This window comes from Zootoca vivipara, chromosome 6, assembly GCF_963506605.1.
Source record: "Zootoca vivipara chromosome 6, rZooViv1.1, whole genome shotgun sequence".
NCBI lineage: Eukaryota > Metazoa > Chordata > Lepidosauria > Squamata > Lacertidae > Zootoca > Zootoca vivipara.
Genome location: NC_083281.1, coordinates 49,668,736 through 49,693,344, shown reverse-complemented (window position 1 = coordinate 49,693,344; position 24,609 = coordinate 49,668,736). Strand labels below are relative to the sequence as shown.

Here is a 24,609-nt window from a genome sequence, read left to right as displayed (position 1 = left end):
ATGGGGAAGCTTTGGCACTCCAGATGTAGTTGGACTGCAACTCCCATCATCCCTGGCTATGGGCCATGCTTATGGGGGCTGATGGGAGTTTTAGTTCAGCAACATATAGAGGGCCAATGGTTCCTCACACCAGGGTGACAGAATCATCTTGGGGACAGAGATGTTTGCACCCCCCTCCCAATCATGCACCCACTGCTGGACTGTGAAGCTGCTACTTACCAGGGTCCAGTTTCATACTTGTATTTCACAGTTTCTGGGACAGTGAACCTGTGATCTGCAACTGACCAAAACACATTAAAAAAAAACTTTATTTTTTCCAATGGAAATGCACACAGAAGATTGAAGAGAGGAAAATTGGCATTTGTAAGCCATGATGAAAAGGTGCCCACATTCAGCAGAACCAGTTGTTTCCACTTACCACATGTATCCGGCAGCATGCTGAAAATAATGGCCACCATGGCTTTCACTTGCCACACTCCAAAATCCTCCTCCGCTTCGTTAATCCTAAAGCCTATATCTAGAGAGCACGTTCAAGAAAACAGGGCAAAGGGTTTCACGAGCAACAAGGACACACAATTATGGCAGTGAATGCACCATAGGCTGACTAATATTTATTCTGTTTGTCAGACAGCAGGCTGCGATTATGAAGAGTTCTATCAGAAAAATGATGATCCGACCGCAATTGATACATGCACAAGTGCTTAGTAAGAAACACCAGCAGCATATATGGCTATGGTCTCCATGAAGTAAAGGCTACACACAATTACTAGTGCTTTTTTCCAGGGGGTACTCAAGGGCACACAGTACCACCATCTCTTTTTTGGGTTGAAATGTGTGGCACTTACTGTACAACTTCATGGTGAGTACCAACACCTATTTTTCTAGAAAAAAGCACTACCCATGATATCTTCAGCTACATGGGTTGTTGTTATTTCACTACAGTGATAGAGCAGGGATTGAACTACAGCTCCAGATATCACGGCCAATGATCAAAGTTCTTGGACTACAGATCCCATCCATGCTAGGGTGAATGCTATGTTTTCTAGAACAGGGATGGCCCACACCTGCATTCCGCAGGGCGGATTATTCTCGGGACAGTGGTCTAGGGACCTGAAGTGTATTATGCCACATAAACTACCCCAACTCTACAGTACCATTGGTGCAACCTAGCAGGAAAGGGGTAGATGGGTCACATATACTGAGTCACAGCTAGGGCATTACAAGCAAACCCTAAAGAGAGTGTGGCATTGTGGTGTAAAGCTCAGCTCTTTCTTAAAACTAAAAAAGAAAAGAAAAAAGGTTTTCCTTTTCCTTAAAAGTGGGGAGAAGAAATCACCCCATTGGATTAACAGTTGGTAGGGCCACTGGGACCTGTCTCAACACAAGGAGCTAATCCAGCTTTAGAGGGAGCAAGAGAAAGGATACATTCTGCCATAGACTGGATAGTTTGGTCTTTCACGGGGGCCACGTTAGGGTAGCAGTCATGAAACTCTTTGCGCAGATCATAAAATGAGTAAAAGCAGTCAGACAGGAGGAGATTCTGTGATGGAGAAAAACAACAACATATTTGGAGCATTAGAAAGCCTCATTCATATCCTACACAGGTTTAGTTTTCTCCAATGGAAGAAGAGTAACACAAAGGCACTATTATAACTATAATTATTGTTGTTACAAAAACTCATGCAGATCTACATAGATGCAGATCCTTACGTTTCTCCAACTAAGGTCAAATCCACACCATACATTTCATGCACAATGCTTCACCCAAAGAATCCTGAGAACTGTAGTTTGCCCCTCACAGAGCTACCATTCCCAGCACCCGTAAACTACTGGAGGAAGGCATGGCAGTGGAGGAGAGATGAACTTAGGCACTTTCTGTTCATACTTAGTGGCAGCTTTAGGGTGGTATAACAAACTGGTTTATTCTGATGATAATGAGCCTTGCCTCCCTGTAGCATTCTGAACTCCCCACTCCCCCGTTCTTCTTATTGTTTTTCTCCCCTGGCCTCGGTCCAGTACAGAGGGCCTTCTGATGGTTCCCTCGTTGCGAGAAGCCAAGTTGCAGGGAACCAGGCAGAGGGCCTTCTCGGTAGTGGTGCCCGCCCTGTGGAACGCCCTCCCATCAGATGTCAAAGAGAAAAACAGCTACCAGATTTTTAGAAGACATCTGAAGGCAGCCCTGTTTAGGGAGGCTTTTAATGTATAATAGATTGTTTTATTTCATATTATTCCCCAGCAAGGAAGAGATTGGAAGCCTTTGTTTCAAATTTTGTTATCCATACTTTAGGGTTACGCCAAAGCCCTGTACTGTGGTTTATCTTAACCGAAACAAGCCAGCTTCAATAAATCAGTTTGAAATTGACTTGTTTCCAACTAACAGTAGTTGGGATTAACAAGTTTAGGGTTTTGGAAATGTAAATTGTGGTAAATAAAATCTCTTCCTTTCAGCCATGCTAGATAGTGGGGTGGAAGGCAGGTCCCATTCCCATCATGATAACATCCAAACCTAGTCATTGTGAAACTCCTGTGTCTCTTACAAGTTGCAAAAGCATTTTGTCTCAGGCAGCAAGATGATTTGGGTCAATCAGTGCTGTGCATCTTTCATGAGTTCCACTCACATTTGGAGACTATACAATCTGCCATGGCGATGGCGAAGGGGTTGTACTTTTCAGACCTACTCTAACCACCACTGACTGCATTCGTGTTTTTCAGGCTAGTGCTAGGATCCTGCTAGCCACATACCTTTTTTGAGGCCTCTGGATGAAGGACCTGCCGAATGAGGAGCTGGCCATCTGTGCAGAATGTGTAAGTGTTTCTTCCCAGAGCCTTTAGGTCACTGGATACCAGTTGGCTGAACTAGAAAAAGCAAACAGTTGTATTCAGATTTGCAAGCTTCCAACTCAGTCCCTCTTCTCCCAGTTTAAAATACTAGTCACCAAATGTGCGAGTTTGAAACATGACCCAATGGAATGCTTCTGCAAAAATGTCAGAAAGGCCCAGCCCATTCTGGGAAATGCAGTCGGGAGAGGCTTGGGAAATGTGACGGTTCCCAGAGAAGAGATTGTGGCTGCTTTGGTCTTTCCCTGGTCCTCCTCCTCCTGCTGTGCTGCTCTGAGTCAAGCCATGGTTTGGCTTAGCTTATCCTCCCAACTTGGTCCATGGTTTGCCTCCTCCAGACCAGAGGATTAGGGGAGGAACACTGCTCATGTGATCAATTCTCTGGGAAGCTGCATGTTTGTGCTAAGCCATGATTTGGTCCAGTGTGATGTGCAAAGCAGGCACCGAGTGCCTGGACGAAAGGTAACTCAGACTTCTTTTAAAAATAATAATACAATAAATATAAAATGAGGATCAGAGCAGAGCAATCCAGTCAAACTGGGAGCAGGAACATTTTGGTTTCACATATTATTCTATCCCTGATTAAACACATGCACCAATTTGGCAAAAGCGCAGTAATTATGTGTATCTGCCATTCATGGGTGCTAACCACTGCCTTTTAAAAAACAAAAGAGTGTATGCCAGTGCAAGATCAGTGCTGTTTTAGCAAAAGCTACCAAACAGTTAACACTAATTAACAAGTTTCTGTTAACCAATTTGAGAAGGAGAGAAAGTTAAGCAAACAATGTTCAGCAACTCAATAATGGAGAGGATGAGGCAAAGGAGGGCAGAAGACCCAAGTACTTAGTCCAAGACTGATATACAACATACATTTAAAGCACCAGACTCTTCACCCGCCCGCCCCCCCACAAGAATCCTGGGCACTGTAGTTTCAGGGAACTGTAGCTATGTGAGGGGGTAAACTACAATTCCCAGGATTATTTGGCAGAAGTCATGTATGGTGTTTTCACAACCCCATACATCTTTTCACAGCAGGCTGAGGCCACATTGGAATCAGGGGCTTCCTAGTTACTGATCTCTTTAAAACATAGGATCGCCACTCCTTCCTTCAATAATATTTTTTGCAGCTATCAGACAGTGCTAATGAGCACCAGCACAACCAGAAACCCACCAGTCTTGAGAAATCTGCAAAGAAACAAAACAAAACAAACGTCTTTTACTGTCAGAAACAGTATTTTCCACCTGTTCTCCTTCCCCTCAAGGTTCACTCATAGAACCCAATGATGCAAAACAGTATGCAGCAGGAAAAAAGCGTTTCTGGGGCTTGTGCCAGTTTCAAAACTAAATCCCAAGACACACTTCTATTCTTTATTCTCATTAACATGACATTTCAGAAGTCTGCACATTTTGGAGTTCAGAGGCCTCCCTTGTTACAGAGCGTGGAGTTCAGCAGCCTAAGAGAAACTGTCTTCATGCCAACATTTTAACAAATGCAGTTGGAGTTTTGACACCCCCCAGTCTGTTTTGTAGGAGTGTAGCTGTGCGCAAGGTGTGTTTGGTTACAGGAATTACAGCAAAAGCAAGGCTTTGACTCAGTCAGATCCATTGTCCAAAGCACCAGTCTCTTGCAGGTGACTCAGGTTAGAGGAAATCCAAATACAGTATGTATCTGAAAATATTTGGTAAACAGTAACAGTTAGTTCATTAGCAACTCAATAATAGGGGATTGAGGTCAATACATGAATATATTTGTTCAAAATAGAGTGATCCAGAGCAAAGATTTTTCTATGGGGAGACAGAATCTTCCCTACAATGTCTGTTGAAAACTGGTACCCCACCAATCCACTCAAGCAGCCCTCAAGGTAAAATGTCAGGTTGTTTCATTGTTGTTTAATATATGGTTGCTTTGGGCTGCAACCAGAGAATTGCCCTGATTACTGATGCCCTGGGAAGATTAACATGCAGTTTAGTTCCTTCTCCACTGGCCTCTGCTGTTGGTGGAGTGTCCAGAGGGCTGAAAACCACCCAGGCAGGTTGGGGAGCTATCACCAGTGGTGGAAACAAAGCTCTGAAACAGGGCGTTTTGGAGTGGGATGTCAGACATTGTGGATCAGTGGGATCCAAAGTCTTATAGGGTAGTACATGTGACTAATCCGTCCTATTTCTATTCTCACAACAACCCTTTGAGGGAGGTTAGGCTGAGAGATACTGATTGGCCCACCATCACCCAGCAGGCTTGACAGCAGAGTGAAGATTTGAACCTGTAAAACACATGGGCACTTGGCATCAAGTATGATTGATGGTTCCTTTAGCTCAGTGGTTTAGTGTGTGGTGCTGATAACACCAAGGTTGCAGGTTTGATCCCCATATGGGAAAACAGCATATTCCTGCATTGCAGTGGGTTGGACTAGATCAGGCATCCCCAAACTTCGGCTCTCCAGATGTTTTGGACCACAATTCCCATATTCCCCAACCACTGGTCCTGTTAGCTAGGGATCATGGGAGTTGTAGGCCAAAACATCTGGAGGGCCACAGTTTGGGGATGCCTGGACTAGATGATCCTCAGTGTGTCTTCCAACTTTACAATTCTATGATTCAAGGGTCATATTCTACTAAGCCCGGTCCTTGTAGGATTGCCTGTCGGCAACACTCGGGGGTCTCAGAAGTCTTTCCCAGTCTCTCCTCTCTCTCTCTCTCTCTCTCTCTCTCTCTCTCTCTCTCTCTCTCTCTCTCTCTCTCGTGTGTGTGTGTGTATGTGTGTGTGTGTATGCATGCCAGAGACTGAACCTGGGCTTTCTGCATCATAATCGACAATGATTACTGGCTCATAAACAGAACCAATAATAAAGTTGCAGTGCTAAGCACGAATCATGAAGTAACAAGAGAAAAATTATTGTAAAGGGCTTTGTTTAAAAAGTTTAGCTGCCCCCCCCCCGCCAGCTCCTATAATGCATTTAGCCTACAGTGAATATTTGGGCCAAGAAGGGGAAAAACTGATTGAGCAGCAGATTTAGAAACTGGTTGGACAGGATTCTGGCTATTTATCTGGTAGCAGAGAGAAAAGTGGCTCAGCAAGTTTAGTCAGTTGCATGTTGGCCAAATGCCAGCATCTGTCTGCTCTCTTTTCCTCAAGACAACTCCAAGCTTGACAGCGTATAACCCCTACTCCCTTTGTGCGACCATAACCTGCTTTACGTTTAAGTGAGATGGTTGGTTGATTTGGCTCAGTATTGTCTGCCCTGATTAGCAGTGGCTCTCCTGAGTTTTACAGGCAGGGGACATTCTCAGCTAGTCCAGCACTCTAACCACTAGGCTACACTGGTTTCTCAACACTCTGTTGGCTCAACACTCCTACCGTATTTCTAGGTGTTGTAGTAACCTCCAGGGGCAGCGCAACACAGCCATAACTCTGGCTTGACAATGCAGACACTGCATCAATGTTTTAGCACAAACCATGGTTTCAAACCTGCTTCAAAACTATGGCCCTCAGCTAGCTGGGCATAATTCATAGATTATCAATTCAGGCTTCATGGTTTAGCATCCCTTATCAAATGGAGAGCACAGTATCTTTAAGGAGTCTTTGATCACATCCATACCAGGTCTTTAAAGCACATGGTTTCTTCCAAAGAATCCTGGAAACAGTAGTTTGTTAAGGCCGCAGAGAATTGTAGCTCTGTAAAGAGTTAATTACAGCCCCCAGGTTTCAGAATAAAGGCCGGGGAGCCAAGAGCTTTGAATGTATGGCATGGATGTTGTTTCATGGCACTCTGCCTGCTGCCCGCGGCCTTAACTCTGCCACCACGGAGGCGACTGGGCTGAGGCCTTCGCCTCTGGGCCTCTGCTGAGCTCTGCTGTGAATGTGCACCCATGCTCTGCCACCCCACCCCCGCCGCGGCACCACAGAAGCGGTGCTAAGAGAGCAGCGGCAGTGTGCATGCTCAAAACATGATGTCATGGTGTCACGCCACACGCAGCTGGGCACACACAGGCTGGGGCCCAAATCATCGCCTCTGTTTCATGGCCATACCTCTTAAAAATCTAACAGCTTGTTCTCTGCTAAATCTGGTGTTGCTGTAATCTCCAGTTTGGCCTCACCAAGAGCAAGCTCGTGCCCACGAAATACTGGTGAAGGGAGATGAGTTTTTGGGATTACAAACGCACCTGCAGGCATAATAAAAGCAAAGAAACTTTCTGAAACAGAAAGCCCCCCCCCCCCCGGTCAGTGGGGTTTTGCTTTTCATTCGTCTGTTAACTGTTATTCCACATGACTGAAAATGGGATCACTGTGACCTTGTGCTAAAAAGCTGCCACACGCAACAAATGCAATCCATCAAGCTGTAGCTAATTTCTTTCTGCTTCTGGCAACACACACACACACACACACACACACACACACACACACACACACACACACAAGCTATGGTGGCTGGATGCTCGATGGGCCAAAGTAAAACATTCATGATCTCAAAGCCCCAAGTTTGCACCTTCCAAAGCTGGGCTGGAGAAAAACCCACATGCAAATCCAGTGGCGGCTGGTACCCATTGAGCCCGATAGGGCAGGGAGGCAAATGATGGGCAAAGCCAAAGAAATCCTAGATCTGATGAGTCCTACAAAGGCAGCACTGTAAAGAGGAGAATAAAGCTGACGCCTGCTACCCCTTTGACGGATTGTAAGTAAGAAGGCAGGCAGGCAGCTGGCTGAGAGTGGTGGGGCAGTGCCCCATTTGCCCTAATGGAGCAGACTCGTCTGTGCAAATCCCTCTTGGTCATCCTACACACACTGAGAGCAAACACATTATCCAAGCATGGATCCTTATGCAACCAAAACAGTGCCAACCAAACATGACAGAAAATAGGCTTCAGTTTTCATAAGTAAGAAGACAATAAACAACTCTTAGGGGGGAGGGAATGGAAGCCCCTAAGACTTTGAGCAAGGCACCTTCCAAAGATGAGAATACAAACAAAATAAGTACAGAGACATAGTAAGGAGAGGAACTATAGCATATTTATCTTATTAATATGTATATGCTGCTCTTCCTCGCAAAGGAGCCCAGGGCGGCAAACTTGCCAACAATAGAATACAATAAAAACTTGTAAATGCAGTTTTTAAAAAACCTTCCAAAAACAGATTAAAAAGTTAAAACATGCACTCACAGATAATAATTTCAGGGTTGTACTTAACAGTAATATGTTCTTGGACCACAACACTCATCATCCCTGGCCAGCTGGCCATCCTAGGTGGAGCTGATGGGAGTTGGAGTCCAACAACCACTGGAGGGCCTCAGGATCCCCCACCCGTGATCCAGCATGGCCTTTTCCAACCTGGTGCCCTCCAGGTGTTTTGGACTATAATTCCCATCAGCCCCAGCAACTACAGCTACTTAGAATCAGAGTTGGAAGAGACCACAAGGGCCATCCAGTCCAACCCCCTGTAGCCCCCAAACACCTGCAGGGCTCCAGGTTACAACAGTGGAGCAAATGATCACTTGTTGCCATTTGCAGCCCCGCACACCACACACCTGGAGGAACTAGTGCAGCAGAAGTCTTGAGATCTGCTCCATTCTTAAAAAATTCTCCATCCAACGTGGCTCTCTCGCTTCCCCGCCCTGCCAGCTTCCACTTCCATGGCCATCTTTCAACCTGCAAACACCTCACTAAACACTGCCTGCTGGTCTGATGACTCCTAACCAGTGGTGGCTGGCAGTACAATCATTGTGTACACACACACACACACACACACACACACACACACACACACACACGGTAAAGCTGCACTACTGAGAGAACCAGGAAGAAGAAAAGAATACAGGTTTTGTTGGAGCTCACACTCAGACCACTTCCACAAACTCTGCTTCATTCATAGTTCAGGAATCAGAACTGCAAACAAATCCTCCAGCACACACCAGATGACCTGGTTATTAAGCATCCATCCGGATTTTTCTTTTTCTTTTTGCAGGGAGGTTAGACAATGTTGCAGCAAGTCAAGTGTCATCTCACACTTTCCAGGATATTTTCCTGCTACTTTTCTTACTAGAAAAAGTTTGTTCTGCAACACACACACACACACACACACACACACACACACACACACACACACCAATCATCTCTAATTGCACAACCCAAATTTACTGGGTGTGTGGATGAATCCCATCCAAAGAGCAACGGCAGCCTGGAAGTGCTGTAACAGAGCCTTCCCCAACTGAAGTCAACTAGCAATTCCCAGCAGCCCCAAATGCCCAGGAACAATTAAGGGTTGTGGATAAACAGCATATGCCATGGGGAGGGGGGGGGAACACACACAAGGTAGTCCCCTTTGCATTAAGGGAAAGTGTAAAAATATTTTTTTGGTGAAAATCTTTAAATGCATTGTGTTACGAAAAGTAACAGACACAAATTTAGGAGAAACACACACCAAAATGCTGACAAAAAAACTAATAATCACCAACTGGTGTGGAAAATTTCAGGGTGGGCATAGTGTTTCACTTGCAATAAGTTTGTGCCCTGTGGTTTTCTGAAAAAAATCCTGCAACTTTTCACACCATAAATGCTCTGGATTTGGTTTTCTGTCCCGCTTTTGTGGTTCCTCAGATGGCAATAATGATGTTTGGACCATTCAGCATAAATCCACTACTATTTCATTAACAACATGTTGGGGTTTTTTGGGGGGTGTTTTTTTTTGTTTCTCTTTATTTAATATTAAAAATATGGAACAAATTTGCGTAGGGGCCATGCTCATCTTCTCTGTATCATTCCAATTTTAGTACAGTGGTACCTCGACTTACGAAGGCGATCCGTTCTGCGGCGCTCTTCATAAGTCGAATTCTTCGGTTGTCGAAGCGTCTGTTTTGCGCATGCGCAGAACGCGCGCACGGCGAAAAGACTTCCGGGTTTGCCGACTTCGGAAGTCGAAACATTCAGATGTCGAGGTACCACTGTATTTGTGCTGCTGTAGTGAGCATTTCATTATTGACATGTTGTAGAAGGCAGCTGCAAAAACTCCCAACACACCTCCCTATTGGGAGGGGCCCTAAGGCACCCTCCTCTTTGCATTACGGATCCCATCATATTCAGAGCCCTCTCCGTGGTTGCATTAAAGGGGGTGGGAAGAGAGAAGAGACGCCTTAGGTATCTCTTCTATGACAACAAGTGTAGCCTCAACTCTTACCCAAACTTGGTTGTAGACAGTGAACTACAATAACTAGGTAATTCCAAAGCTATTTCTAAAAAGCAACACTTGTTAAGAAGAATTCACACATGCACACAGATAAGACTGAGTCAGTAAAAAACCAACCACCCATGGTGGGTGTTGCAGTGTGTTGTTAGTGTTTAGTTTTCCTCTTGCCTTCTCTCTCTCTTTCTCTCCCCCCACTCCAAGGACAAGCTTTCCTAAGCAACGTGATCTTTAGCACTGGCTCTATTGATTGCAAAGCATGGTCCCGTTGTATTTACCCAACACTCTTTCACTGTTTGTACTGCACAGCTGGACCAATCAGGAGGAAGTCTAAACAATAGCTGCAGAGGTGGGGGAAACCGTGCACAGCAGCCTTCCTGGTGCTTTGGGCTACAACTCCCACCAGCAGGAGGAAGGCTGGTGTACACATTTTTTTTTTAAAAAAAATCCATATCAGATATCAAGTATGCCCCCCCCACCCCACATGGCATGCATGGTGCTAACTTTAGAATAAAGAGTACTTTTTCGGCAGACTCATCTCAACATATCTGAAACCTTCACTGGGTTTGCAGTTTCTGCACATTTATTATGCACATGGGTGCATGCATGCTGTCACCTAGGCCTTGGCACAAGTAAATGCAAAATGAAGAAAGCAGGGGAGGGGAAAACAATGTTACTTTTAAGGCAAAGAACAGGGTAATCCTTTTCCTGGCGAAAGTAGAGGAAGCCAGTGATGGCACAACAGACCTCAGATGCGATCCTAGGTAACTATTGCATTAGAGGAGTGCATGTGCTTTTGTATTCTCTGACACTTTAGAAGTTATAAACAAAGAGAGGTGCTTGTTTTATAGGACGTTACAGAGAAGTTGCTTGTGGTGGGATGGACAGCAAGTGGAGACCCATTTCAGGCATAAAACAGTACAGCAGACTCTGGGATTCTATTTTAATGATCACTGAGAATTCAAGTACAAAAGTACTTTTTCATGCTTAGCAATAGGGCACTGCCACTGAAGAAGTGAGATTAGTCCCTCTAGCTCAGTATCTACCTGCACTAACTGGCAACACCTCTCTCTAGGGCAGGGGTCAGCAACCTTTTTCAGCCGTGGGCCGGTCCACCGTCCCTCAGACCATGTGGTGGGCCAGCCTATATTTTGAAAGAAAGAAAAAAGAACGAATTCCTATGCCCCACAAATAACCCAGAGATGCATTTTAAATAAAAGGGCACAGTCTACTCATGTAAAAACATGCTGATTCCCGGACTGTCCGCGGGCCGGATTGAGAAGGCGATTGAGCCGCATTCGGCCCACGGGCCTTAGGTTGTCAACGCTGCTCTAGAGCATGGATGAGAACCCTTCGACCCTCTACCTGTGTTGCTGAATTACAGTTCCCACCAGGGATGATGGAGGTTGTAGTTCAGCAGTATATGGAGAGCCAAAGGTTCCCCAAAGGCTCTAGTGTTTCAGAATGAAGTCTTTCCCAACCCCAACTAGAGATGTTGGGGATTGAACCTGGAATCTTTTGCCTACAAAGCAGATGGTCTTCCACTGAGCTACAGCTTTTGCTCCCTTGACACACACACACACACACACACACACACACACCTTGTCAGGTGAATCAACATGATTCAGTAGTCCACCAAATTAAAAATGGTGCACTAGGCATTTTATTTTATGCACTCCTTCAGATGGCTTTCCCATGAACAGGGTTATCATTATGGAGAAGTTGCATTGTATATTTGTTCCATACAGTACCTAGCACACAGCTAAATAATTATTGTAGTAATAATTTTGAAATGCATTTGACCCATTAAATCATGTTACATTGCTATGTTGAAGGCCAGATAACTGATTAAAGGCATCTTTGTTCTCCAACTACCAATTTTAATGGGCATCCATTTGAATTCTTTGCAAAGCTTAACTTCAGCATTTGCCAACCTGTTGCCTTCCAGATGTTTTGACTACAATTCCCATCAAATTCAGCCTACACAGTGACAGGACTCTGGTCTTCTTTTTTTTTTTCAGCAACGAAAATTAAGAAAGTGCCATTTCTGGAAATTTGAATATTTTTATGCAATTTTTCAAGAGCGCACACCATTTATTTATTTTTTGCAACACTTCAGAAGAAAACTGACTGGAATGAAGAGGAACTAAATAGGATGCAGACTGCCCCTAGGAAAGGTAAAGGGGTAGGTAATCTTGATGCAAAAGAGAAATGGATGCTATCAAGAAAGAGGTGCAAAAAATAAATTGCTACTAATATATCTGAAAACCTAACTTCTGCAGAAGAATCATAAGCACCCAAGAAAAGCTCCACTGTATCAAGGCAGTAGCTCACCCAGTCCAGCCCCCTGCTCTCAAAGTGACAAACCAGATGCCATAATATGAAACCTGCAAGCAGGACCCAAGCACAGCAGCATTCCTCCTGCCTGTGGTTCTTATCAGCTACTGAGAGAACTATTGGGGTTGCCTATCCCTGTCCCCATCTGAGGGTATTAAGACCTGCAGGCCATGGGGGAATGCAGAAGACATAAAGCCCAGACCACGGAGCTTGTGCCAGCAGCTCCTGAAGTTGCCCTGAGAATATTTTGTATGATTTGTTTATCCTAATATTGTAAATAGCCTCGAGTGCCTTGGCAGAACTCTGGCATATAAGTGCAACCAAGCATATCCGTCAAAATCCAGCACACCCATATAATTAATGCAACCTGTCTGATCTGCTATTATGAGGTGGGAGACCCTACAGACCTTGAGCTAATTCTATGGAGCCTTTGGACTTAGTTCATGCAGATTGTTGGGGGCAGCGGAGGGAGGGAGAGCCTGGGGCAGGACCGGCCTAGGACGTTTTGCCACTACCAGTCTCAGTGGGCATCAGCCACCACGGATGAGCACGGACAAGTGTTGACTGACACCCAGTTAAATCAGAGAAGGAAATAGAACCAAGCTCCATCAAACCGCAAGTCCAATGGCATTTCAGTTCCACATGCCCTGTGGAAGAAACGCTGGCTGGCTCCAAAGAAAAGGTAAACACCTGACCGGCATGTTGGTGAGGGAATGTTAATACCTCCCACCCACCACCAGAATTGCATCCACTTCTGCAACAAAACCAAAGTTTACCCTACCAACTCGCAGGCTTGGTTTGCATTTTAAAGGCATGCAATGTATTACCGTAAATATGCAGCTGGTGGGCAAATCCCTGTGCTTTCTGTCACTGCTTCTAAAGGGCTGGGGAACATTTCAGGCAAAAGAAAAAGGGGGTGGGGAGAGCAGGAGTAGAGAATCTTTCCCAGCCCATGTTGTCAGCATTTCCTTCTGAGCAAACCTTTCAAGGAACACATGCAAGTGGTGGGCGGGGCCAGAGGCAAAAGTGGGTGGGGCAACAAATGCACACACAACTTTTGTATAGTACTTTTACACACACAAACACACAGGCAGGTCTCAGTCCTCCATACACTGCAGAGGAGTGGCTAAGCAGCATTTTGGCCCTCACCAAATTAATTCTTCAAATTGAAAGGAATCCTGCTGAATCAGCTTTCCTGGTCACTTTTTCAGATGGGGCCAAAGGTGCATATCAAAGAAAGGAAAACTCCTGCAATGAGACAGAAATTCTCCCATCCCAACCCTGATGCATTATTGCAATAATTCCTTCTGCACTCCCTCCCCACCCGGAATAAAATCAAGATGGTTTGCAAGGCCATATAAAGAGACAGAAAAGGGAGACGCCCCTTCCCATCAAATGGGGAAGGTGCGGTGGGGGGTGGTAGAGGAAGGAGGAAAAGGCTGCAGAACAGGTTTCCCTTGAAACAAAATTACAACCTGTTAATCAGGCTGAAGGAATCTTATGGCTGTACCATCTTCCCTTGTGTCCTTTTCTCCCCCTTTTATTTTTTTAAGTTGAAAACATGCAGCCCATTTCTGCTGACTTCACTCTACTGATGCTGAGAAAGGTGATGCCTCTGTTCTTCGGATACCAAGAGCCAACACCTCCCACTAATCTGCAGGACCAGACATGAATGCACCAAAGTCAACATAGGCCCTGCTCTTAAGAGCTTTCCTGAACTGTCAGTTCGTGCATGGCACTGCGCTGCATTTACCCAGAGTGCTTTACCACCACGAGATCTCTTACAGGGCCAAATGCAAGGTGTTACTTTTCGTATATAAAGCTTGGGACCAGTTTACTTGACGGATCACCTCATCAGACATTTGCCCATTTGATCTGTGGAACCAACATAATGATCATTCTGCACTTGCAAGGAATCGATCCTTCTGTGTAGCAGCAGCACCTACTCTCTGGAATACCCTTCCCACTGATATTAGGCAGGCACTTTCATCAGCGCTTGCTAAAAACATATTTGTTTAGGCAAACCTACTTACACATGTGATTTGCTTATGAATATTTGTTTTGAAACTGGTGATTTCACCCGTCTTTTCATAAATTTTAAGTCTACTTGCTTTTAAAGTTTTATTTTATCATCAGTGTTTTCTTATGAATATTTTCTACCTTTTTATGTAAACCTCTTAGAAGTTATGGCTGATTACATGGTATATCAGTCTTGTTAAATAAAAAAATAAGGTACCCCCAAAATCACATTCTCCAGATATTTTAAGGGGTTATAGCCTTCCTAGACTGCATTTTGCCCCCAGCTCCTTTCAACTGATTTTAATGTTGGATTTTTATATTGTGGCAACACACCCTGGGACCTTGTGGAAAAAGGCAGGTAAGAAGCCCAATTGAAAAAAAGCGAAGTAATAACTAGCCTGTCAACCAGGTGAATAATTTTAGTTTGTTAAATGACCTGTCTTCCAGCATGTTAAATTTACGTATTACCTTTTCAGAATATCAAAGGAAACATGATGTTCCTTGCAATTTAAATGAAGAAGAGTTCCCACCAGGCATCAGAAGAAGAGACTATATTTTGTAATTTGTTTCCCCCCTACTAAGAGCAAATACACCAGGAACCAAACTAGTTTGAAAGAATAAAGACAGATTCCATCTGCTGATGGAATCAGTAGAAGCATCATGGCTGCCAAAAAATCACAAATGGAAAAAGGTCATTGTATTCTGACGCAAACCAAGGAACAGGACCTGAGCACCTTACTAAAATAGATACAACAGTTTCTTCTTGTAAAAACAATTCTGGAAGTGCTCTAGAACATGTGCAGCACCAAACGAACCAGCAAGATTTCCTATCTGAATTGGTGCTGAGTGTTGTTAGAAGCCTCCTGTTCCCCTTAGGGAGATACATTTCCAAGTTCCCTGAGAAGAAAGATTGACTCTTAAGCTAGTCTAAGAACTATAGCTCTGAGAGGGGAATAGAGGTCTCCTAACACCTCCCAGCACCCTTAAATTACAGTTCCCAAGATTCTTTGGCAGAAACCATGACTGCTTATAGTGGTATGATGCTACTTTAAATGTATAATGCTGACAGGGCCTTATATTAGTGGTTTTCAACCAGTGTGCCATGTGGGGTGCCTTGAATGATGTTCAGGGGTGCTGCGGGTCTCTGTATCTCTTTTTTTTCTTTCCCTCCCTCCTCTGATGCCCTCTTGTGTCTCTGCTGCCCAAAGGCTTGCCCAGCTGTTTGTTGCAGCAGCCCTGGCTACAAGCTCTGCAAGCAAATGGTGCCTCTGGGGCTGGCCAGGGGGTGCTGGTTGCCAGGAGCTGAGGTGGCCTCAGACTAAGTAAGCAAGCAGGCAAGATAGCCCAGCCAGCCAGTCCACCAACCCTTGCTGCTGGGAATGGACAGACTGGGCAGGCAGGCAGGCGCTGCGTTGGCCTTTCTTGTGCAAGGCCTGTCTGGGAGCTGAGTGCCTGGTGATGAAGGGAAACCTTTCCACCATGCAGACCTGGCAGCGCCCACTGCTGCCTCCTAAGGTAAGGTGCTGGCCTTACATTCACCTTTGGCCAGTCTCCATCTCTGCCTTATATGAATGAGCAGTACTGAGTCCATAACTGTTGTGTGGAGGTGCCCTGGGGTCAGAGTGCATTAGAATCTCCATTAGAATTCCAAGCTCAAAGAAGTGTAGTTGTCAGGGGAAATTAGACATCAATTCAAGGCTATCATGCAGGGGATGCGGGCAGAATGCATTGTCAAATACAGCAACTAAGAGACAAGAGTTAGTGCTCCTCCAATTTGTTTGCAGGTATATTACATGTCATTGATGCAATAAGAATACATTAGTGAGGGGTTTATATTGGACTGTCTGCACATCATGCTTCCTGAATACTACTGCATTATTGCTGTCCAGAGAGGCATTATAGCACAACAAAAGTGAGAAGAAAACCCACCAGCACAGCACATTCAAGGGAAAGAAATGCAGGATTTCAGCAGGAATCTACAAGGTATGGATTGACTGAAAACCAAACTATCTCAAACATATAGTATTGAAAGCGAGATCACATGTAATGGCCCCAATACCAAAATTAGCACAAAACATCACAAACACACAATAAAAAAGATGTCTGAACGGCCTTTGATTGGCACACAGACATTGATTATGACACACCTCTGGCTGTGAAGCAGGGAAATAATGACCCAACGAACATCACAAAATGTTGCACACATTATCCTGCACTCTCTTGAGCCAAGAGTCATCTTTCACATACTCAAGGATAGCAGTAGTTCAGGACACACAGCATGGAAAGCCATAGTACAAGAACAGATAACCAAATGGCAATACATCCAACCTCATAACAGATGGAAAGAAAACATTTTAGTTCCTTGTAGGCATGACCTATATACGTTTGCTTATGAAACTGTGGAACTGCCATACACATGCATGGTGCACACTATTAAGTAAATTGGGACCTGGATCCCCTACAACAAATGAGGGACAAAGGCCAAAAGAAAAACTGATGATGCCATTCATGTTTCACACACTTCTTCTTGCAATCTATGGATAGAGTGAGTGAGCGAGAGGAGATAAGAGAGGTGTAAAATAGCAGGAGATCAGCCTATTCATCCAGCTTGCTTCCAAGTCAGACAAAAAGAAGCAAAGGGCCCGCAGACAGAGCTATCAGTGTCTACACATGTCAAAGACCTTACCTTGTGTTTGCTGCGGCAGCTATAAGCAATTGTCCCTGTGGACTTAACCAAATACTTAGATCCATACTGAACAAGCTATGCACATGGCTATTCAGCTATGTGAAGGTTCCCTTTGATCTTCAAGGACTCAGATTTTTTTTTAACAAAACAAGATAACGCAAACTTAGCCCTGCAATCCGAGAGTTTAAATCAGGACTAAGCAAAGAGAACTATCAATAAAAGTTTGAGCTAGAATAAAGACTTCTAAGGCTCACAACCCATCATACTGTGAACATGTTATATTTGTGTACCAGCAATGGGCTGTCTCCAACTAAGTAGACCTGTTAGAATTGATGGGCAGGGCTAAGGTTAATGAATTTCAATGGGTAAACTCTGAGTAGAGCATAATTGGATACAACTTAATGTGCATGGGGAAAGAGTGGACTCAAGCACACCCAAACTGTTGCTGGACAACTTGTTCATTGGCTATGCTGGCTGGGGTTGATGGGAGTTTAAGTACTGCTCAATAAGCAGGTTGTCTGGAATTGACCTAAGAAAGATGGACTAATGGACCAACTCAGGATCAAGGCAGCTTCCCATGCTTCAAACAGGTTGCTGATCTTCTGACTCTGAAACAGTGCTATTTTCTATCAGAAGGTCAAGGCAAAGAGGAAGGAAACAATGCTGTCTAGATGTCATTGGGCAAACTCCCATCAACCTCAGACAGTCAATGGTCTGAATTCATGGGCTTTGTAGGTCAACAACATCTGGGTTGAGGTTAGTCAACTGCTGCTCCATATGTGCATATTTTCCAGGCATGTGTCAACTCCTCATTGTGGCCTTCCTGGATATTGGGTAACGATTTCTGCAGCAAACACCAGCAACTTGCCAGTTGCAACTAGCTCCATCGCTACTATCAGCATTGTTTTAGCATTGTCTGATGGCTCAAGTTCAAATGACACTGAACCGTGGGTTGCAACGTGACACAAGCATCCCTTTGCATTTTCAAAAGAAGCAGAGGGCGATTTTCCTGAGCAGATGACTTTCGTGTAATTATGACAGCTTTTCTCAACCTGGTGTCCCTCCCAATGGGAGTCATAATCCAAAACATCTAGAGAGCACCAGGTTGAGGGAGGCTGAATTACAGGGCAGGAATTACCTGTTGCACTTTATTGGAGGCAGCCGGTAGCTTAGATGTATTTAAAAGGGTGTTCTCTTTATCCTCCAGGAATGTGCTTACCAGTGGCTGTTAGTCATGATAGCCAAACAAAACCTCCAAGTTCAAGAGCACTGTGCTTCCAAATACAATACTAGTTGCTGGAAAGCAACAACAAGAGAGGGCTCTTGCCTTCTTCATGTCCTGCTAGTGGGTATCCCAGAGGCATCAGATTGGACACTGAAGTGTGGGAAGGAGGCGAGTGCTAGACTAGATGAGCCTTTGGTGTGAGCCAACAGCTCTGCCTGTGAAAAGTGGCCACAACAAATGCTCCAGAACTGTGCTGCTTTTTGCAATTTTAACTTGACTAGAGTTTGAAGGACAAGACTTTCGAGTCTTGCTGGGATTCTCACCCCCATCTACTGAAATCTTTCTTGCTTCCATGCTCAAATCTGGGAAGAGCCACAGCTCAGTGGCAGAGCATCTGCTATGCACGGTCCCAGGTTCAATCCCTAGCAACTCCAGGGAGATCTGGGGGAAATCCCTGTCCGAAATCCCAGAGTACTGCAGCCACTACCAGATGGATCTGTGTTCTGATAAGGCAGCTTTGTAAGTTCTGCTAAGCAAGACAGAACTTCTGAACCTCAATTGCACTGGATACTTAACAATGTTTTAAATCACTGGGCGTGAAAATATTTATATACAGTAACAATCTCCCTGCCATTCAAACTTATTTCTGCAATTTTAAAGGGTGTGGGCTCAGTGGCAACTCCCAGCTCCCCAGGTTCAACACTGTAGCCCCCACTTTCCCCCAAGCACACAAACAGCGAACTGCCCCACTTTAGCAGGGACAATCCCTGCGTTTGGGGGCGGGAAATCACTCTGCCAATTTTTGACTTCTGGTGTGTGTGTGTGTGTGTGTGTGTGTGTGTGAGAGAGAGAGAGAGAGAGAGAGAGAGAGAGAGAGAGAGAGAGAGAGAGTTTAGGAAATGGCACCAATTTAGTTATCCTTGATTTGCCGTTTTTTCAGAATTCAACTTTCTCTTCAGAGCCTTTATAAGTTAAGTGGGGTGTGGGTGCAACTTATGTGTAATACACCTGCAAATGTATGTTAATGACTGCAAGGCCATTTCACACACCACAGCTGCCAAGGTACATTTCGTAATTGATAAGGCAAGTTGTCCTACAAGATGCCTTTTCTAGTATTTCTCTTAACAAGAACACACCCTTCTGGCTTTTAAAGTTGGTGGAAGACCAGTGACCACAGAGTAAACAAAAGGCATTAAGGAGGAGGAACAGAACTTTCAGCAAGGTGTGACAGCGAGAGAGGGGGTTGGTAGTGATGGGACAGTGAGGATTGGAATATTACAAGTTTTCTTCTGTAAATAATTGGAGGATAAGTCACTATGGGGAACCATACGGGCAGACGTTAGAAACTGTCCTGGTTCCATCAACTGCATGGGCCAGCAGGAACTAGCATGGGCTGAAATGCACCACACATCTGAATTGTAGTATTGATGGAACACTGAAACCATGCTTTGGGTTCTTGAGGACTAGAAGATTCCTTAGTTCAAATAAATGTTCAAATTCCTGTGTCTTAAAACAGGACAGGATATACTGTAGAGCCGAGATTTCTAAGAACCAGCAAGACTTTCGGGTGGATCCTTTAGCTCAAAATTCTCTGCCTCACCCAAGGCATCCTCCTTCATTTGACCAAGAAGCATCAACCACACCTAGACAGAGGCAATAGCATGTCTTCTGTGCATGTGCTGCAGTAGCTACATCTAACTTGCAATTTGTGATGATAGGATACAATCACATAGAAGTATTGAGCATAATTATAGTGTGTCACTTTTTTTAAAAAGATGAACAACAAAGTGTACTTAGCTAAGCTGTTCCAGATGTCTTTGGTTGCAAGACGAAGGACAAGATTGAACATGCAGTATGTAACGTTTGTCTCAGAGCTATTTCCAAACTACTGAAAAGTCACTTTACAGTCTTAACTGGTCTTGCATGAAATCTACCCAGGGAGAGCGAGAAGAGGAGAAGGGGGGGGGGAGAGAATACACCACTCCTAATGATTTCTTTTGCAAAAAAATACTTCATTCCCCCTGCCCTACCCAGAGTCTCCTGTACTCATAATTAAAACCGAGGATGATTCAATGTAGGGCAAAATCACAGCAACACCAAAATACATTGCTCATTACTTACTGGGCCGATCCCTGTCACCAGAAGTGGCAACACACTAACCTGTTCCACTGCCTAAGCAAGTTTTCCCCACACTCAACCAGCAATTCTAATGAGATATGAAGAACTAGTTCCAGACATTCCAAAAAAGCTATGGCGTTGTATTTTTCCATTTGACTCCAGGTTGCTCAAAAGCATAACACACACATACATACACATAAATGAAAAAGGCAAAACACCTTTACATGTTTTGAAAACTGAACCAACACACTCTCTCCCCACATTAACAGCAACATACAGAAAGGGCAGCACTGTATGTGAAGCTGCAGTTTGGCTGAGTGCTGGGGAGGGAGTGGGGAGAGAATGTGCAGAACTGTATCACTCATGAACTCCATATACAACTAATTTCAGGACGGAAAAAAGTCTTAATGCCCCAAGCCTTTCCCCCTAGATGGAAAACTTTCCCTGGGTGGAGAACTGGGCCTTCCAACATATATAAGTTTGGCCACCACCTTGCTGAAGTTAAGCAGGTCTGGATCTGGCCAGGGCATGGATGGGAGACTACTCAGGACCTCCATGTATACTGCATTGGGCCTCGAGGTTGGAGAAAGATGGGATGAAAATGTAAGAAAACAAAGCTAAATACAGTAGTTACATCCATGTTCAAATCCCACAGAGCTCATTGAGTAAATCTGAATGTGTGGCGAACTCCCTGCCCTTCAGTCTAACTTTCCTTTACAGAACTGCTTAAAAGAATAAAGTATTATATATCAGCCTTCCTCAACCTGGTGTCCTCAACCTGGTGTCCTACACATGTTTGGTAGTCCACAACATATGGAGGGCAGCCAATTCTGCATTCAGGGACAGAGTATCCCCCCAAAAAGGATAAAAATAAAAAAATACAGTTTTATCCAAAGTTTCATCCTAGGAGTTTAGGGTAGCATGCAAAGCTTTCCCAACCACTTTTACCTCCATATCAGCCCTGTAATAACTAGCTCCCAGGTCAGCCTGAGTGTGGCCCAAGGTCACCCAGTGAACTTTGTGGTGGTGGGAGTCATCTCCCCAGACAGAGAGCCATACTCTGGCCCCCTGCACCTCACTGGCTTTGCAGAAGCTGTGAAGAGCACATTCAAATATTTCTTAAGGCAACTACAGTATCCCCTTAAAACACCCCTTCCTTTCCCTCATGTGAAGCCTTTTTTCATGGCAATGGGCTACTGGTGGGACTGCTTAAAAGACAACATACTCTGCCGCCGCCCCTAGCCTCAGGGTTACCAGTTGTTTCCCCCTAACCTATTACATTAAGACAAACCAGTTTGGCTTGCTGTCCAAGTTGTGTACAGGCATGGCCCTTTTGGTGACCAATTTCTGTCCTTTTACCATATTCAGAATAATTCCCCCCCCAATCATCCTCAGTTTCACCTGAACCCCATTAGGGATCCTATTTAAATATTTCTGTATTCAATTTCTCTTTGGTATTTGGGAAAAAGAGGCTCTTGAGGCTCCATCATTTATTTTTCTTTATTTTATTTACTGGACAAGTAGATCAGCATTTAAAAGTGTCATGTCCAGACTACATCACTGCCCAAATCCCATAGGAACAGCCTTACCACATTGCATTAAGAGTGCTAACCTGGCTGTACAAGCAATCTGTGACTGTTTTTAGACCTCTGAACTACCAATATGTGCTACTGGACTTTTGTCAAGAGGCTTTCAAAACCAAAGCTGCCTGAATATGTCACCCATACAAAAATTCCCATGGAGAGTTCACATTTGTCCCTGGATGAGTGGCATGTCTGAATGAGCCACTGCAGACCAAATAACTGCAGGTTATAGTCAACATTATACTTTGCATTTAGACACCACATTTGAGATTTCAGAGTGTGTAACACATAAGCTTAGTAATCATTTTTTTTGGGGGGTGGGGGTACAGATAGTCTAAGGCCATTTAGGGAGTTAAAGGCAAAGGTGAAATTACAACCTGGGACTTCCTGGCTCTCATGGCGAACACTCTGGTTATTAACAGCACCAGATTCAATACTTGTCATCGTTCAGCTAGAAGTCACTGGAGACGATAATCAGAAATGTGCAAGCATGTGGTGAATAAACAGCGCAGGCCTTACTGGCAGGAGAAACCATGCTTGCAATATTGCTGCTGTGAATAACTGGTCCGCGGAGCGGATTTCAAAGCGAAAGTCAAAAGCAAGTCTATTTGCCTTGTTGCATCAGTCAAAATCCTGCTCTCTGCATTAACATTAACCCTCAGCTGCCCTCACCTGCTGGAGAACTCGATCAAGTGGTTCAGCTTTGCTCAGGCCTTCAGGGGTTAAGCCCGTCACCTCTCCACATTCATCGCTCAGCTCCAAATTGTCGGCCTTCACCAAGCATTTGTGCAGCGTCCCTACCTGAAAATATTTAACAAAGTGGGAATGGGGGGGGGAGGGTTGGAGGGAGAAGAAAAAGTATGAAAATGCAACAGGGTGGTGTGCACACATGCATGTGTGTTAAAAGAAAAGCACAATGGTTTAAGGGAATCTGCCTTATAAGTTTTTTTTAAAGGTTAGATTTTGCCAATTTCACAAAATCCAATATTCTGTTAACTCCTGGTTGCTCTCTTCCTCTGGAGACTTGCTCCCTTCCCCTGAAAAAGGGACTTGGCTGCAATTCTTATATAATCCTGATGAGAAGAGTTATGTTTATCCCATCAGAACTGGCTGGTTTTCATTGTCAATCAGATCACCCTGAAACTCTCTCATTAAGGGTCTCAACCATATTGACAATTGGGCAGCTTTTTTTTTTTGCTTTTAAAATAGCTATTAATATATGACATAGGGTGCAAGAATGAAGGCAGGGAGGGAATGAGATTTGACCAAGTTGCTCTTAATGCACACAGAAAGTCCCCCTCCCTGGGTTCGATTCCCATATAAAGCGATAGGTCCCAGAAGCAACATGCAGGCCTGATTTAAAAAAAATAAAAAATACACAACACACACCAAATACCCCAAATGAGGAAAAGACTCAACTTCTAGAAGAAGCAAAAGCTTTTGACATTTAAAGCCTAACAGATAAAAAGTAGCTGGAGTGGGGGAGATAACACTTTTGTAGTCTAGATTTCCCCCTCCATCAATCAATTTTAAGGACAATTTTGAAACGAGTGAGTTCCCCACTCTAAGTGTGTGTGTGTGTGTGTGTGTGTGTGTGGTCAAACTATTTAAGTTGCTCCCCCCCCCCCCGGCTCTGGAGATTTTTGGAAAAGGGGGATACTTAGCCCTTCTCAGCTTTGGAGTGCGGGGGGGGGGGGAGGAAATGTTACTCTCAGGCAAGTTTGGGTAGGTCTGCATTTGCTGTTTTCTCTTTTCCTTTTTGCACGTCACCCAACTTTGTATCAAGAGTTTGGGAAGCCATACCTTCTTGCTGTGTAGATCCACAACTTGCCACACCAAGAGAATTAGTTCCCTTTCATCGGAACCCAGCTTAGCCCCATATGCACCAGCTGTTGCCCCAAACAAGACCACCAGAGAGTCACTGTGCGGAGAAGCAGCCGTCATGACCACAGGGGGGGAAACAGCTACAATCAAAAGCAGAGGTAAAAAACAAAAGAACAACAAAACAAAGAAAAAAAAGGGAGAGAAAGAGAAAGAGAGAGAGATCGAGTATAAAACAAACCCAACACAAACCCCCACAAATAAAGGGTTGCCCCCTTTCTCCAAGTGATCAAAGTGGAGATTAAAAAGGACAATATTAGAAGAGCCAGAACTATGGGGGAAGGGGCGAGGGGGGGGGAGAGGTAGCTAAGACCAAAATTAATTATTTAAAGAGATATTCTGTTTTGCAGTTGTACCTGCCTTGATGAGGTGCTTCTCTTATTTCCTAGGTCAGACTGGGGGATGAAATTAACGAGCGGTAGGCTTCTCTCCTTCTGACATCATGGCAGGAAACCCAGCTTTGGTTAATCAAGGAGGGGAAAAAATCTTTTTCTTCTCCTCTTCTTCCTAAGTTACCTGCCCATGAGTGAGACCATGTGACCCTAGTCAATCTCCCAAAGGGGCAAGGCCATTGGGCCTTTGGAAAAGGTATAGGGGAGGGACCTAGGGAGAAATCAACGCCTGGCTGAGCTTACCTGATTGGTGTGGGTGGGTGTTTGCTCCTGACTGGGAGAGAAAGAGAGATCAGAAGGGAAACTCCCTTTTCTCCTCCTTCCTCAGTTTTAATTCTGACTCCAGGAAGTGTCTTAAC

At 44.5% G+C, this 24,609-nt stretch overlaps 1 protein-coding gene and 1 non-coding gene across 8 annotated transcripts in view; both read right to left on the bottom strand.

Moving 5' to 3' along the window:
- ESRP2 (epithelial splicing regulatory protein 2) overlaps positions 1–24,392 on the bottom strand; it is a 50,068-nt gene extending 25,676 nt beyond the window's left edge. For 4 of the 7 annotated variants that reach the window (XR_009557774.1, XM_035117067.2, XM_035117072.2 and 1 more), the window contains exons 1-7: positions 24,215–24,392; positions 23,781–23,941; positions 22,650–22,778; positions 2,743–2,856; positions 1,426–1,540; positions 419–517; positions 220–280 (exon numbers count right to left, since the gene is read on the bottom strand). Coding sequence is in view for 6 of the 7 variants with exons in the window: in XM_035117067.2 (XP_034972958.1) it covers positions 220–280; positions 419–517; positions 1,426–1,540; positions 2,743–2,856; positions 22,650–22,778; positions 23,781–23,921 (659 nt within the window). In the remaining variant the exon portion in view is untranslated. The remainder of the gene's footprint in view (positions 1–219; positions 281–418; positions 518–1,425; positions 1,541–2,742; positions 2,857–22,649; positions 22,779–23,780; positions 23,942–24,214) is intronic. The other 3 variants (XM_035117068.2, XM_035117070.2, XM_060275952.1) reach the window with 3 other exon arrangements.
- On the bottom strand, positions 9,517–9,622 carry LOC118088048 (U6 spliceosomal RNA). Its single transcript, XR_004692908.1, has one exon. It is a non-coding gene; the product is annotated as a U6 spliceosomal RNA (small nuclear RNA).
- Positions 24,393–24,609: the final 217 nt, after the last annotated feature.